The sequence below is a fragment of the Urocitellus parryii genome, chromosome 4, assembly GCF_045843805.1.
Source record: "Urocitellus parryii isolate mUroPar1 chromosome 4, mUroPar1.hap1, whole genome shotgun sequence".
NCBI classification, from domain to species: domain Eukaryota; kingdom Metazoa; phylum Chordata; class Mammalia; order Rodentia; family Sciuridae; genus Urocitellus; species Urocitellus parryii.
Genome location: NC_135534.1, coordinates 209,261,564 through 209,277,011, shown reverse-complemented (window position 1 = coordinate 209,277,011; position 15,448 = coordinate 209,261,564). Strand labels below are relative to the sequence as shown.

The following is a 15,448-nucleotide window of genomic DNA, read 5'->3' as shown; positions in this document are numbered from 1 at the left end:
CCACTGCCATTACACTGAAGGTTCCTACCATCCTGGGACTGTGCACTAAACACTGGTGTCATGCAGCGGGGGCCTGGCCACACTAAAGAATACAGCCGATCACGTGCATTCACGGTGGAAACAGTCAACTTGATTTATTGAAAAACCATTACAATCATTCCTGGCTTACACAGGTTTGAGATACTTTGGAACGCCTTTCCTGGTCGTATGACATGTCTGCTGGATCTTTAGGACATGCTCGATGTGCCAGCCGGCAGGGTACTGTGGGGGCCCAGTGCCCTACAGCCATTCCTGTAGGTTTTCTGTTTACCAAGTTTTTTTCTTCTCACCAAGGTTTGTCCCCTCATATGTGGGGAAGAAAAAATAAAATACGCCAGAAGAGTGTCTGCAAATACAAGAAGTAATTTTATTGCAATACGTGGGGGCTGAAGTTGGTCGGGCACAGGACAGGTTTGGACTTCAGTACAAATCACAACACTGTGAGGGGACCGACAGAAAAAGACGGAATAAAAGGACACTCTGGATGGGGCGAGAAGTGGAAACAGAATCACATGACCTAGACGGAATCCACGGGCATCACAGGGCAGTCCTCCAATATGGCTTTTCTCACAGGACATGAGCATGGTTGTCACCGGCAAATCCTGGCATCCCGGCTTCGAGAAATCTCCAAGCCAGACTTTTCTTTGGCAAGAGTGAGACTTGATTTCCAGGGACGTCTGGGACACTGGCGTCAGTGGTGTCCTTTATGCCTCGGGTGCTTTTGCTGTGGCTTCCTGAGCCGCACGGGGACGGGAAGGACTGCATTGGAGCATGAACCAGGCTCACTCCCAGGCCACCTGCGTTTCCCACGGTGGAAGGAAAGGACGCAGCCGGAGGGCAGCTTTTCACAGTGAAGGGATTGCCTCTCCCGCTGGCCTCGGGGTCCTCCTGCCCGCACAAGAGGCCCCCTTGCCTTGGACAGCGGGGAGAAGGGACAATGCCCAGAGGGTCCCGTTCCAGCCCTGAGCTCCAGAGCGGCTGACGCCTGCATCCAGGACCTGTGCAGGTGGAAACCCAAAACGCTTCATGGGAAAGTGGCGCCGCACAGCCCCGGGGAGCCTCAGAGTCCACTGCACAGTTCTCGGTCTGCTGGGGCAGCGCTGGGGCCACCCCACAGCTTCATCGCGGTCCTTGAAACAGACAGAAATTAGCACCACAAACATTCGGCGACCGAACACAACCTGCTGTGGGTACACCGTGCACGAGGCAGGAAGTCTATTTTGTGTGTGTTTTCAAATTGTGTAGGCACAACCCGGTTCTGGTGACAGGCCCCGGGAGCAGCTTCCCCACCACCCAGAGAAGCAGCGGCTCTGGAGCCCACTGGGGAGGAGGTGACCGCGCTCATCTCAGGGTCCTTGGCAAACACTGAGCTGGCGGAGGCCAGGGCTGGGATGGGGAAGCCTGGAGGAGGAGGTCGGCCAGGCCCCTGTGTCGCTGCCCCGGGGATCTCAGGACACATAGCACCACAAGAGAAGTGTGAACATCAGCACCAGTTTTCACCTGATTCTCCACTACAGAGAATGCGGTTCTCTGCCCCGGAATCTTCCCATCAGGCTCGGCAGGAAGGAAAATGGAAAAGGGAAGCCATCAGAATTAATTTAAGCCTGCTTGAACCTAAGGGCATGTAGAAAAGGCAGAGTCTCAAATTCCTTTTTCCTCCCCATTAAAAAAAAAAAAAAAAAGTCCAGAGCTAATCAAAAAATCATCTGGAAAAGGGCCCGGGCACCTGCTTTTCAGCGACAGCTTCACTTCCTGCTGACCTGGGCGACTTTCCAATTTATTGCACATTCCTGACAGGCGGGCAGGAGGCGTCCCACTGCCAATCCAAACCGGCCTGCAACCTGCAGTGGACACCTCACCCATCTGCCTGCTCTCCCAGTGGGCCAGGGGCTGGGTTTCCACGCACGATTGAAAGTCAGGCACACTTAACATTTATAACAATACAATACAAATATTTACTTAAAACTCACAAAAACATAAGCACCTTTAATCCATGGGAAAGGCACAAGCGGATGACATTTGGCCTCTGCATGGATCGTGTGGAGGGTGGTGGGGAACGGAGGCTTGGCGACCTTTACAAGGCTTGCCTCAGAACATTTTTTGAAGGTCAGGGCAGATACATATCTTCAAGTTGAATTCTTAAAAAGTGATATCCAAATGCTGCAGCCCCACCCCCACCCCCTGCAAACTGTCCTGAATGCCAGGGTGACGGATCAGGAGAGCCGGGGGCCAGGGCATCGTGGGCCCGCTGCCTTCCCTGTGGCCTGGGGTGGCTGGACGTGGGCATGGTTGAGAGGCTGTGGCAGCTAGGTCATGTGATTCGGCTCTGGGTGGGGACGCGACTGTTTCCCTTTGTTCTCTCTGGGCTTGGGGTGGGCGCCGTGTGGTGCGGAGGCACAGATGAAGTCAGGCAGGAGGGGAGCGAGAAACCTTCACTGTCCAGGATGTCGTGCACGAGACACTCACGAAGGGCGTGTTGAGGTCACAAGGTTGCTCTCAGAGACGGGCCGGCAGCTCCTAGCCCATGAAGCAAGCCGGCCCCACTTCAAATCCAAATTTCTGTGACGCTTCACCAAAGTCGTTGAACATGATGTCGACGATGGGCACCTGCTCCACCCTGGGGGTGTCGATTTCCAGCACCGTCTTCTGGTAGCCTTTCTTGGTCTGGGGAGGAAGACACAGGCAGACAGCGAGTCAGAGCCAGGGTCCCTTGGGGCGGCCCAGGCCCCAGAACCAGGCTCTGGGCCCTTCCCTCCCCCAGCTTCAGCGGGCTGGTGAGAAGCCGCATGGCGGCAGACCCGCCCCCACACCCTGTGACCCAGGGCACCTCCCACCACCCACCGCACAGTCCTGGGGTGGGGGTGGGCCTCAGAGGGCAATGGAACAGTCCAGATGGGTCACACACTGTGGGAAGGACCTGGCAGGGTCTACAGCTTCTTCAAGCCCCTCTACCCACAGGGGTCCCTGGACTGCATCTTCCCAAGACCTCGGGACACCATGGGCCCCCACCCCCTATCCTGGACAGTGGCCTGTAACCAGTCTCTAGACGGAGACTGGGTGTATACTCTGAGCCGAATCTGGCCCAGGTCTCCCTCCACCACCCCATCCCTGGTGGAAGTCATCCAAGGGGAAAACAGGGAGGCCAGCTCAGAGCCAACGTGGCCAGGGTGCAGCTTGCGAGGTCCCGGACCACTCTGAGCCAGAGACCCCACATCACCCCACTCTGCCCTGTCCACCTACCTGAGTGGGGAGCACAGGCCTTAGGCCCTTCTTCCCCACTGTGACGGCTGAGTGTGTAACCCCCGGATCTACAGGAGCCCCCGCCCCCAGGCGAAGGGTAGGAGGCAAGGCCTCTGGGAGGTGAGGAAGGCATGTGCCCCATGAGTGCCCCTAGGGAGACCCCTCATCCTCTCTGACATATGAGGACACAGCAAGAAGCCGGCCATCTCCCACCCAGATCCCTACCCTGCTGGCACCCTAGCCTGGCCCTTCTAGGCCACAAAGCCATGAATAATCGGGGCTGGTGTCTGCAAGCCACACGGCTGCTGGGGTGGCTGGTCAGGGTAGCCGGAGCACACCAGACCTGAGCCAGGCCAGCTTGCCAAGGCCCTCCCAGATGCCCAGCTCTCAGAACTAAATGCCATGACAAATTCCTGTCTGAAGCGGCCACGGCTGGGGGACCAACTTGATAGAAGCGACAGACAGCGAACGCATTCTCTGCGCTCCATGTCCTCGAGGGCCACGGGCTGCACTGAGTGGGCAAGGTGGGGACTGCTGCCTGGGTCCTGCCATAGCACACGCATCAGCCTCCTGACCTCCCACCTGCACGCACCCTAGGCCCACGCTCCCTTGCCCCACCCCACCAGGACAGCCCGCCTACTGCAGTTCCAAAGCCAGCCGGGGAGAGAACTTCAGAGAAAACACAAGCTCTCAGGAGCCGGGGAGCACACCAGCCCAGCCCAGCCCAGCCGGAGGTCTTGATCCAGCAGCTCCCTCCCGGGAGGTACTCAAAGTCTGCACTTTTCACACATGTCTCAGACACTCTGATCCTTGAGATCTGCTGGTGCCCCTTGAAGGACTTATTCCGGGTCACTCAGGAACTCGACAGCACTGACACTGATGGACGAGAACCTTGCTGAGCTTCCAAGGAGCCAAAGCCTTGGGGCTGCCTGGCCGGGAGAGCCCGAGCAGGTGTCGGAGCCCTCAAGGCTGCCTGAGGGGAGAGGGAGGGAGAGGCCAGGTGTGCTCTGCAGCTTTCAGAAGCATGGGTGGGCAGCCCGAGCTGGACATAGTATCCTTCACGACAGTGGCACCCACGCCCCTCCTGTAGAAGGGGTTCCTCACCCTCTCCTCCAGCCGGCGAGGAGCAGCCGAGTTCCCTCTCCTTGGACTCTGCTCCCACCTGTCCCCAACTGGGACTCGAATGAGACCCCCAGGCTGAGACCCTCAGGAGCCATGTGACCTCAGCCTCAGGGAGCTGCACCTTCACCAGCCAGCAGCTGACCCCAGGGCCACCGGTCCTGCTCTGCTGCCCCGCCAGGGGCAGGGAGGGACAGGCCCCCATGGCGACAGCACTGCTCTCTGTCCACCCAGGGGATGGGCAGCATGTGCTAAGCTGGCAGGTGATTTGCCTGGATTTATGGGGCCCCTCCACTCCAATTATCAGCACACTTAGAGGGGGCGTATTTAAAGTAGGCTGCCGCACGCTGCTCTGTTACCCCGTTATTCCAGAGGCATAAATAACCATTATGGGCTGGCAACAGCCCCCGGGGGGCGCACAAAGCTGCACAAACAACAGGATTTATGTGGCGCAGCTCCTTGGCCCTCTTGCCCGGTGATTTGTGCCCCTCCACAGGGCCAGCCGCTCAGCAGCCCCGTCAATCAGGCTACCCAGCCAAACGAGGCCAGAACTGGAATTCCAATTTCCTGAGCTGTTATTACACTATGCGTCAAGCAGACCTCCCGCGACTGGCCCTCGTGCGGGTGCCAGAGTCCCCCGTGGGAGCTCTGTAATTAAATGAGAGGGTCGTGACCTTTCAAATCATGCTGAACCTCTCTGGGGTTCACGGGTAGAGCCCTCAGCGCTCCCCTGGCTCCTGCACCGCTCGGCCAGCTGCTCCCTGCACCTGAACTCCTGGGCTCGGGCTGCAGCGCAGAGCCAGGTTTCCACCACGGGTTACTCTGGTCTTGGCCATCACCTCCCCACCTTTCAAAGGCGGGGTCTTCTCCCCCGGAGTATGAATGGGAGGAGGCTGCCACTCCCTCCCCAGCCTCGCTCCAGCCTGGGGACCCTCCTAGCCCACATCTTGCCTCTATCCAGAGATGCTCCGAGGCCACCAGGAGCTTAGAGAGCTGATGGGGATGGACGGGATGCTCCTCTTTAGGAGCTGGGCTCAGGGAGGCCTCCTGGGCTAGGGACACTGAGGCCAGCTCTGACAGCAGCCAGTGCTGGGAACCGGGAAGGCCAGGAGGGACCACAGAAAGTTCTCCTGACCAGGGAACCAAGGGAAGGGCCCTGTGTGGGCCGGGGGCTGAGGACGCTCTCGCCTGCCTGCCTCACCAGCTGCGCTGCAGGGGGCTCCGTGTGCCAGCCCTGATTCTGTCTGGGATCTGTCTAAGGAAGCCAAGTGGCCACCAGCCAGGCCGGGGCTCTGGGATGTCCCCACACCCAGGCACACAGCCCAGGTGCCCCATAAGCTTGCAATGAGCAAGGGGGGGGCGCGGCCCCGGCACTCACAGCGCAGCCGTCCACCAGGGCGCGGATGTACGGGTTGTTGTCGTAGGACATCTCCTCGTCGTTGGAGCCCAGGAAGCGGATGGCCTTGTCGTAGCTGCCCGTGGAGGCGTCCTGCCAGGCCACTGACTGGTAGCAGTTGTAGGTGACGTTCTGGTGGGCAGAGGCACTCAGCAGCCGCAGGAAGGTCATCTGCACCACGCCCACAGGGTTGCCCTCGGCGTCCACATAGGAGAGCTGCCGGCAGGACAGCAGGTGGACTCAGCAGGGCCAGGCACACGGCCACGGCCAGAGCCCCACGTCCACTGGCCCCAGGCTTCGCCCCTGGCCTGTCTCCCCTGAGGACACTGCAGGGATTCCCAGTTCCCACGCCCCCCCAAGGCAGCACCTGGCTCTCTAGGGTTCCTGAGGACAGTGAACCACATCTTACTTCCCTCCAGATTCCTGGTGCTCCTCCTCCAGGAAGACCACCTTCAATTCCCTCCCCCCGCCGGGGCTATCCCTGTGTCCTCCCTAGACTAAGCTTGGAGAGAACAGGCTAGTGGCCCCTTTGCTTGGTACCGGGGCCCAGAGCCTGCTGCCACGGCCAGCCAGCCTGCTGTTGGGCTGGGAGGCCTCCTGAGGGAAGTAGCCCCGTCCTCTGGGGATGCCCACTGCGCCTGTCCTCCCTTCATTCCACCCACTGACCTCCTCCCTTCTGCCTTTCAAAGGCGGGGTCTTCTCCCCAGGAGTATGAATGGGAGGAGGCTGCCACTCCCTCCCCAGCCTCGCTCCAGCCTGGGGACCCTCCTAGCCCACATCTTGCCTCTATGCAGAGATGCCATCCTGAGCACCCCTGTGCCTCCAGGCGATGCCCTGTGGCCTCTGAGGAGCCTGCTGGCCTCCTTCCCAGATGGCAGGGTCTGCCTGGCTTGAACGTGTTAATCGGACAGGGACCCTCTGGACAAGCCCCCGAGGGGCAGTGTGGCGTCTCCAGGGCTGGGCTGGAGTGCCGGGAACCTGGGCCAGGCTTGGCCTCTCCTGGTAGATGCACCAGAGAGCAGACCAAAGAGCGGGAGGAGGCTTCCTGGGGCCTCTGTGTCCACTCCCAGGTGGGACGAGACACCCTCTGCCCTGAGCCTCCATGGCTCCTCTGCTGGAGCACTGCTGGACACTCCCAGGGAGGACTGGCCACTCCCACTCCCTGCTCCAGCCCTCAGTGGCCCTCACTGGCTGTATTGGCCCCTCCCTGCATTCCTCCAGTCCAGCACTGGCCCTGAGACCCAGGTGCCTGGGATCCTATCTGTCACCCTGGCTGGACAGAGGGCACTGTAAGGGCAGGAGCCGGGCCCGTATGTCCCTGTCATTGTGCTCCAAGGCCAGCAAAGGAAGGTGCCCATGAACTTCTGTGAATGGAGGAAGGGTAGCTGTCAGGAACCCAGGACGTGCAAGGCCCTGGGCAGGGAGCCTGTGAGAATCTGGGGTTATGGGGAGCAGGAGACCTCAGAGAGCGACTCAGGCCACCTGGGGGACATGCAGGAAGGCTGGCCTGAAGCAGGTCAGGGCTATGTCCACACTGGGGTGACTGGGCACAGCCCTGGAGGCACAGGGGTGCTCCAGGATGGCGTCTTGCACGCCGTTTCCCCCTCACCGGCTGGGCTCCCAGGAGAGCGGGCAGGCTGGGGCCTGGCCACACAGGCCTCACTGTGGGACCCCCACCCCAGCAAGCCAGGGACGGCTTCTCCAGCACCACCAGCTAGGTCTGCCCACCTGGGCATGGGGCAGTGCCAGCTCTCCCAGAGGGGAGGCTCGGGTTCTGCCTCTCTTTTGCAAACTCAAAGCTTTCTGAAATGGTCGCTGTTGCCAAGACTGCAGATGCCCCTCAGCCCCTTGGTCACAGCACCCTGTCTCTCCTGGCCCAGGCAGGACCCTGAGGCCCATCTTGAGAAAGACCCTTTTGGGAGAGCCAGGCTGGCCCCTCCTGCCCTGGGCACTATTCTGGGGAAGCAGGTCTGACACTGGCAGTCCACCTCTGGGCTGTGGACGCTCCACATGGTCTGTGTCAGCGCACCCAAGAGGAGCATGAGCACGTGGGTGGCTACTCCATGGGAGCTTGGGGGTGGGAAGTGGGCAGCAGGAAGGTGGGGTTATGATTAGAGAGCCGGAGTGGGTGGTGACAGGCCCAGGGCCCGCTGCTTCCCGCCAGGTGGAGGGCCAATGCCGTGCCCTCAGAGGCCTCCGCCAGACCCTGTGGAGGAAAGCTGGGTACCCACCACAGTCCAGTGTCCAGCGCTCCTGGGAGGGAAGGAGACTGACTGAAGGGAGGCATGTGGCGCAGCCAGGGCAGCTGACACAGAAGGACCTGAAGCCCTCGGTGCCCCAGGTGGTCAGAAGGCCAGGGCCCGTGGCCCAGGCTGAGGGCGAGAATCCCTGAGGCCCAGGGAGCTGTAATGGCCTCTGTGGCACTGTGTGGTGGCATGTCTGGTTGAACCAGACAGGGGGCCCACACCTCAGAGACTCCCCTGGGTCCCCCTGAATCTCTGTCCCTGTCCACTGTCTGAGAAATAGGACAAAGGTCAGAGGTGGGCAGGCCATCTGGGCCGATGACTAGAAACGTGTGTTCCACAACCACTTCCTCAGGGTGAGGAAATGGACTGGGCACCGGGGCCTCCCGGGAGAAGGCCCAAGACCAGGGCAGCGCCTGCTGCCGGCTCGCCTGGCGGCTTCACCCTGCTGGCCCTTCTGCTGGCCCTCTCCCACCTCTGCAGGTGCTGCCACAGAGCCCTCCCGCCACGCTGTCCCTTCAGGTCCTTCTGTGTGCCTGTGGGCTTTCTGAACAGCACAGTGGGGGGAGCAGAAAGAGACGTGGGAGAGAAAGGGACAGGAAGGTTGGCGTCCACAGAGATAAAACAGCACAGGCCGCCAGATGTGGCCACAGAGAGCACAGGCCTTCAGTGCGTTGGAACAGGGGCTGGGTGCCTAGAATCCGAGGCCTGAGACGTTGACCCAGAGCCAGGCGTGTCCCAGGCTAAGGGACGAGGCTTTAGGGGAACACGGCAAAGGCAGCCAGAGATGGCAGCTCTAGGTCCTCGGGGGGACACAGCCTCTGTGTCCAGAGCTGGGACAGGAGCTTCGGGAGGCAGCGAGCAAGCTGGGCTAACCCCAGGCTGGACGCCCAGACCCGAGAGCAGGCTCCTGCATGCCCACGGACCCTAGGGTCCTGCCCACTGGGCCTGAGAGCTGGGTGGGAAAGGGAGTCTGGGCTGCACATGGAGCCCCGGAGAATGGAGCCTCGCGCCCGTGGTGCTTGGGGCAAAGCTGCCTGTGGGACACGGACACGTCCTCACTGAGATCCGTCCAAGCTGGCACCCATCTAGGCCAGAGGACCTCCCACTTGGTTCTCTCAAGAGCGCCAAGCTCTGTCTACCCTGAGAAGGGATCCCTCACGGGCTGACATGGCTGTGGAGGGCCCGGCCGCAGAGCTGCACAGCTGGGTCAGCAGCCCCCAGGGTGAGTGTGGTGAGGTCCTGGGGACAGCACTCGTCCTTTAGGTGGACAGGACCCACTTCACTTGCCCTTCCACTGGACTTGTGAAAGTCCTGCTGTGGTCTGACCTTGGGGCTGGCACCTGGGCTGTGCCTTCTGTGGGCAGCCTGGCAGCCCAGGCTTGTTGCCCACACCCAGTTGTGGCACCGAGTTTCAACCCCTTCAGCTACTGCCAGGCTGGGACGAGCTCTGGTTGGGAGCAGGGGGACAGGTGCGCAGAAGGAGCTCCACATCCTCGGAGCCTACGTCACAGGACATGGAGGAGTCCGGCCAAAAGAAGTGCAGGTGTGGCCTGGCGGCAGCAGTCCATGCAGAGCCGTGAGCCAGGCCGAGCGGCAAGCAGGCAGCCCCGAGGCGGCCACTTACCAGGGAGCCCCGCTTGTACTGACTATACCAGGTGGAAGGCTGCTCTTTGGGCCAGCGGGCCATTTTACTCTGCAAGATAGGAGATGGGCGGGTTTAAAGTGGCAACCGCCAAGGAGAAAGAGGCCACCTTACCAGTTTACCACGCTTGAATTCACTGAACCAGGAACCCGGGTTCTCTTTGGGCCAAGAAGTGATTCTGGCCTGCATGTCGGGCAGGGCAGGGGGAGGGAGAGAAACAAGATGAAAGGGTTACTTCTCCTGCCTCCTGGACCCGTCCCCCGTTCTCCCCGGCCCCTGGGGTCCCCTGGGGAGCGCCTGCCCACCCCAAGAGCTGAGGCCCCTGGAGGAGGCCCCTGGTGGTCAGGCAGGGTGACAGCTCCAGCTGTCCAGGGACCAGTGCTGATGCAGCCAGTGTCGGCGCACACTGCACGTCAGCAGTGGGCACACGCAGAGCTGGTGGGTGGACGAGCACACGGCAGACCCTCAGACCACGACAGAGAGCCGGGATGAGAGCCAGTGTGACCGAGGGGCTGGTGCTGGGACAGACAGACCCGCTGTGTGTGTTGCATGTGCACATGGTGTCGTGCTCGTGGTGTGTGTGTGTGTGGTGTGTGAGTGTGTGTGTGCTGGGTCTCCTCTGGGGCCTGTGGGTCTTGGCGGCCACACCTGGGTCTGCTGTGACAGCAGAAGCAGGGCTGTGTGGGATGTCTCCTGGGATCGCAGCATGCACCCAGGGACAGCTGCTGCCCCCTCCAGGGGGCTCTGGAGAGAGGACTGTTTCTGTAGAGGCTGCGGCCATAGGTGCCCAGATCTGGCCGGTGGCTTGGGCTCAGTGAGCACAGCGAGTGGGTGGGTGGCTGAGCGAGGCCTTTCTACGGGGACACATGCCCAGCCCTATAGTTTTGAGAGCCTTTGGGGCCAGCTTGGGCTGAGCTTGGGTTGACTAGGTCCCTCAGGGACCTGTGGCCAGGACCCAGCCCACGGGACTCATGGTGAAGAGACACCAGTTAGAATCCTTAGTCATTGCCTGGGCTGGCGCCTCTGAGCTGACCCTGTCCCAGGAGCCAGAAAAGGGCACCTGCTGGGGGAAGGGGTGTCCAGGCTGCTTGCCCTGCCCAGAGCCCCAGCCCCACTCTCCTTTCCAAATCTGCCTGTCAGGGCCAAGCCCAGGTGTGGGAGCAGCTTCCCCCTGAACAGGGACCCCCAGCCTCTGCTTCAAACCTGCTCCAGCTCGTTTGCGGTGGCCCAGTACCACCCAGAGAGGTCTGTCTGCCCTGGGTTAGGGAGTGGATGCCCTGTTGGCAGAGGACAGGGCAGAGGAGGAGGAGAAACGTCACTCTGGGCCTCTGTCTGAAAGAAGGAAAGAAGAAGACCCCCTCCACTGGGGAGGTCTCTGTGCCAACGGCCTGTCTGTCTCTCTTCCAAGCCCAGGTCTGTCCCTGGGAAGGCAGGTGATCAGGGTGTGGAAGGCCAGCTAGGGGGACGGTGGATCAGAACACAGGCGCCCACAAACCTCCAGCCGTGCTCCAGCTCCTGCTGCTGCCCACAGGCATCCGACCCAAGGGGCTGCTGGTGCTTGCTTGTTTGCGGAATGCTTTGGGGAGTGAGGGGCAGTGGCCCTGGGGGGACTCAAGTGTTCCCCTTTAGCAGGAAACTGCTGCTCAGGCCCTGAGGCCCTTAGGAAGCTGCATGGGGCTCATGGTGCTGAGCCTGCTGTGGTCTCCAGAAAAGGGCACGTGACGCCCACCAGCTGTGTGGGGGGACGCTGAGGAGGAGCACCTGTCCCCTGAGGCTGCAGTCTTGGTCTTCTTCTCAGCTAGCAGCAGGGCAGACGCACCCCTTGCATGCACACTCACCCACACCATGCCCACACGTGTCCACGCAGGACAGAGGCACACAGAGATGAATACCTAAGTGGCATTTCATGGCCTGATAACTCAGACCTTGCTACCTGCCCCCAGACTGTAGGATAGCGCATGGCCCTCAGGAGGCCTAGAGTGAGTCCCCTGGGAAAGAGCTGGCACCAGGAACTCAGGGACACGGCAGCTTCCGAGGATGTCTTAGGGTGACTTCATCACACCTGTGTCAAATGTCCTTCCTGGGCTTTAGGCCAGTATCAGGAAACACAGGTCACCTGGGAAAGGCGGCTGGCTCCCAGGGTGAAACCCCAGGCAGAGACTACTGTCCTCCACCTGCACAGCCCGAGGAGGCTCGTGCCCACTGGAAGCCACAAGACCTCTTCTGAAAGCAACTCAGGTCTTCTTCTGGGTTTCTGGCTCTCAGCCTTAAATCTGTGCACCCTGAAGCACCCAAACCCTGGCCTGGCCCTGCCGTGAGACCGAGGCCCACTGGGCCACAGGGCGAGGAGGGTACTCACCCCCTCAGACTTCTTGTCTGGGAAGATGCACGTCGACCCTCCAGCTGTGAAGTTGCAGTAGACTTTAAAGGAGTCCCTGGAGCACCCTTGGTTGGGATCTACCCAGTATTCACCTGGATTCAGAGACAGGGAGGTGGGTTTGTGAGGACTGCTCCCGGACAGTTCCAGGAGCTGCTTCAACACCCCAGTCTGGCATCACAGAGCAGCTAGGGCCACCAATGCAGGCCTTCTGTGCTGCCTTCCCTGCTGGGCCCCTAAGAGAGGGGACAGAGTGTCCACCAAGGACAGAGCTACAGCAGGAAGCACACTGGGCAGGTGTGTGGTGACCAGGGGAAGGTAGCTGGACCATTAATGATGGGAAGGCAGGGAATGTTCTGGAGGGAGCTCTGGAAATTCATGGCTGTGGAGTGAGGGTCTCCTGGGACCACAGATATCCCTGGGTCTTCTGGGAGGCTGCCATGGGGGCTGTGTCACTCAGTTAGTGCCTGTCCTGTGACTCCAGACAGACCTGCATTTCCTGATGATCCAGAGTGTAGACCACTCACTGTAGGGGTTCGGTGTTTGGGACCGGGGTCCCTGATGACTTCAGGGTATGGCAAAGTTTCTGAGCAGAGGCCTAGGATGCCCGGTTGCTATGGCAATGCCATCCATGCTAAAGTCTTACCAGCTTCCACCTTACTCTTAGGCACATAGCTCCTGGGAATAGAGGAACTTGCTTGCTTCATAACTACAATATCTCACCAAGCTCTGGTGCTCCTGGAGCTGCCCGCCTAACAGTAACTTCAGACAGTGGACCTTCTGGAGAGCTGCACAAAGCTCCCGACATTGCACATTGTAACTGTGAAATGTAACTGCAGAATAAGCAGCCTTCCTGGTTCTCTAAACCATAGTGTGGTTGTGGTTCTCACGGCCCAATGTGACCTACTGGTGTAAATAACCGTGACCTGGACAAAGAGCCACTCTGCCACCTTCCTGCCCCTGCACTCTGTCTCCTCTTTATATTATTATCATGATTCTTTACAACTCACCAATAATGGCTGCAAATTCTGACCCTCAGGCCAGCCCTTGCTCAGTGCCAGGCCACGGGCATCTTATGCCATGCCCCGTTTACCTGTCCTCTCACAGGAAGAGGTTTTTGTCCCTATTTTGCAGACCTGGAATGACAAGGCTCAGGGCAAGGCAGGTACCCCCCTGAGAATGGCCAAGAGGGACAGAATCCAGGTCTGGCCCGCCTGGGAGCCTGGCCTCTCTCCCTGGCCTCCTCTGACCTGTCACCTCACCCTGTGGCCTCCACAAGTTGGCAAGGGGACAGACAGCCTGTGTGTCCTCCCACCGATGGGGAAGCGAAGCCGGGAGGTGACCGTCCTGGCCCGGGCACCCGTGGGTCAGGCGCCCCTCAGCCCTCACCGTCTGGGAAGTCGGGGTGGCAGAGCTGCAGGTCCTTGCAGGTGCGGGCGGGGTTCTGCTGCGTGCCCAGCGGCCGCTTCATCTGCTCGATCTCCAGCTTCAGCGAGTTGAGCGATCCGAAGACCTCCTCCATGCCGTCCGCGTAGTCCACGTAGCTCTCGCCTGCCCCGTCGTCCAGCAGCTGGCTGGCGTCAATGTTCCGGCGAGTTCTGGACGCCTGGATCGGCAGGGGCTGGATGACCTCACCCGGGGGACCCTGGGGTGCAGGAGGGCAGTGGTGAGTGGAAGGGAAGGAGCAGGTCCTGGGCCAGGACGGAGCCCCACAGCCAGGGCCTGGCTGGCCGGGCCCCTCGGGCCGGTGTCCTGGGCTGGCTGGACGTCTGCCCTCGGCGTGGCTCTCTCCCCTCGCCCATCTGCTCTGCAGGTTCCCGCCTGCGCTGCACATCTCCTCCAGCTCAAGGCCTTGCCTCTGTCTACTGCCCCTGGCTGCCTTAGGAGCCAAGCCTCAGGAGAGTGATGGACTTCCCTCCTCCTCTCTGTGGCCCCGGGTGGCGCTGCACACAGTGGAGCCACATAAAGGCCTGCTGATGTGGGAAACGTGGCGTCCAGGAGGCATCCCGCACTAGGACCTGGGTGCTGGGTCAGCATGGCCCAGAGGAGGCTCCAGCACCCCAGGTCACAGGGAGCTTCCGCTGCACCTCTGGAGCCTTACCCAGTGCCCGGAACACACCTGCACACACTCACGAATGCACACACACACCCACAGGCAAGCAAACGCACACACGTAGGCACCCCACACATGCATGCCCTCCCGCTCCCCTGGGCAGCTCTTCCTGGGGGTGAGTTGGTTGTGTGGCCTGTATGTGGCCTTGTGTGACTCATTTTCCCTTGCTGTGTCCCATGACAGGCCCTGGGCATGCCACGTGGGTGCCACAGTGTTTCAGAAGGAGCCTCGTGAACACACGTCCCTCCAGTCCCAACCACTTCCCCCATGTCACAGGCTACTCACGGGCGGGCCGGGGGGTCCTGGGTGGCCTGCCTCACCCTTCGGGCCAGTGGGACCCTGGAGAGAAAGACAAAAAACAACCCTTGGTCACAGAAGTGTGACAAGAGCTGACATATCCCCTAGGGCTCCAGAAGGGTCTGGAAATCAGTGTGAAGGTGGGGGCGGGGACAAGGATGGCAGAGCTCTGCTCTCCTGAACACCTGAGGAGGGAACCTGGGGCCAGTGTCCTCCAAGAGGGAGGAGCAGCCCAGACACCCTGGGGCCGGCTGTGCCTGGCAGCTCAGGAAGTCAGAGGGGACACCGAGAAGAAACTCAAATGGCTGGTGAGCCCTTCATCAGAATCAGGGAAAGCCAAGTCAAAATCACACGTGGCCTCAGCCCACCAGGGAGAAGGCCACTATCAGAAGATCAACTCAGCCACCCCTGGAGAGGAGGCAGAGAAAAGGGAGCCCCGGCCTCGGCTGCTGGGAGTGTGATCAGCACAGCCTTCGTGGAGAACAGAAGAGGCTCCCCAGAGAGTGGACAGCACATCTACCCCGAGACCCAGCCACCCTGCTCTGCACACACAGGCCCCGCGCCCACGGCGGCTGCTCAGTGCTGCTCAGAGCAGAGCCGACCTGGGTGCCCGTCGATGGGCCAGAGGATAAAGAGCACAAGCACGTGTGCTCAGGGGCGTGATCGGCCACGAGGGCAGGGAGCCCATCACTGGCGAGGGCTCCGTGGAGCTGGGGACACTGCAATATGGGAGACTGTCAGGTGCAGAAGGCCAATGCCCCGTGGCCGCCCTCGTGTGTGATGCTAGTGGAGTCAACGTGGACAGAGCAGCGACTACTAAAGGCTGGGGACGTGGGCCGGGACCTCGGAGCCAAGCACAGCGAGGCGGAGGAGACCTGCCGGTGCCCCACAGCACGGGACCCGTCCACGGCACCCACACCTCCTTAGTGAACACGCACGGGTTTGAGCAGGAAGCTCTGTGCCACGTGCTGGAGCATCG

At 60.9% G+C, this 15,448-nt stretch overlaps 1 protein-coding gene across 2 annotated transcripts in view; it reads right to left on the bottom strand.

Moving 5' to 3' along the window:
* Positions 1–382: 382 nt before the first annotated feature.
* The window catches only part of Col5a1 (collagen type V alpha 1 chain), a 137,726-nt gene continuing 122,660 nt past the window's right edge, over positions 383–15,448 (bottom strand). Inside the window, exons 61-66 of one of the 2 annotated variants that reach the window (XM_026395386.2) lie at positions 14,458–14,511; positions 13,449–13,704; positions 12,042–12,154; positions 9,797–9,865; positions 5,777–6,010; positions 383–2,703 (exon numbers count right to left, since the gene is read on the bottom strand). In XM_026395386.2, coding sequence (XP_026251171.1) covers positions 2,557–2,703; positions 5,777–6,010; positions 9,797–9,865; positions 12,042–12,154; positions 13,449–13,704; positions 14,458–14,511 — 873 coding nt within the window. In that variant the 3' untranslated portion in view covers positions 383–2,556. Of the gene's footprint in view, positions 2,704–5,776; positions 6,011–9,664; positions 9,734–9,796; positions 9,866–12,041; positions 12,155–13,448; positions 13,705–14,457; positions 14,512–15,448 lie in introns of both variants that reach the window. The other variant, XM_026395387.2, reaches the window with a different exon arrangement.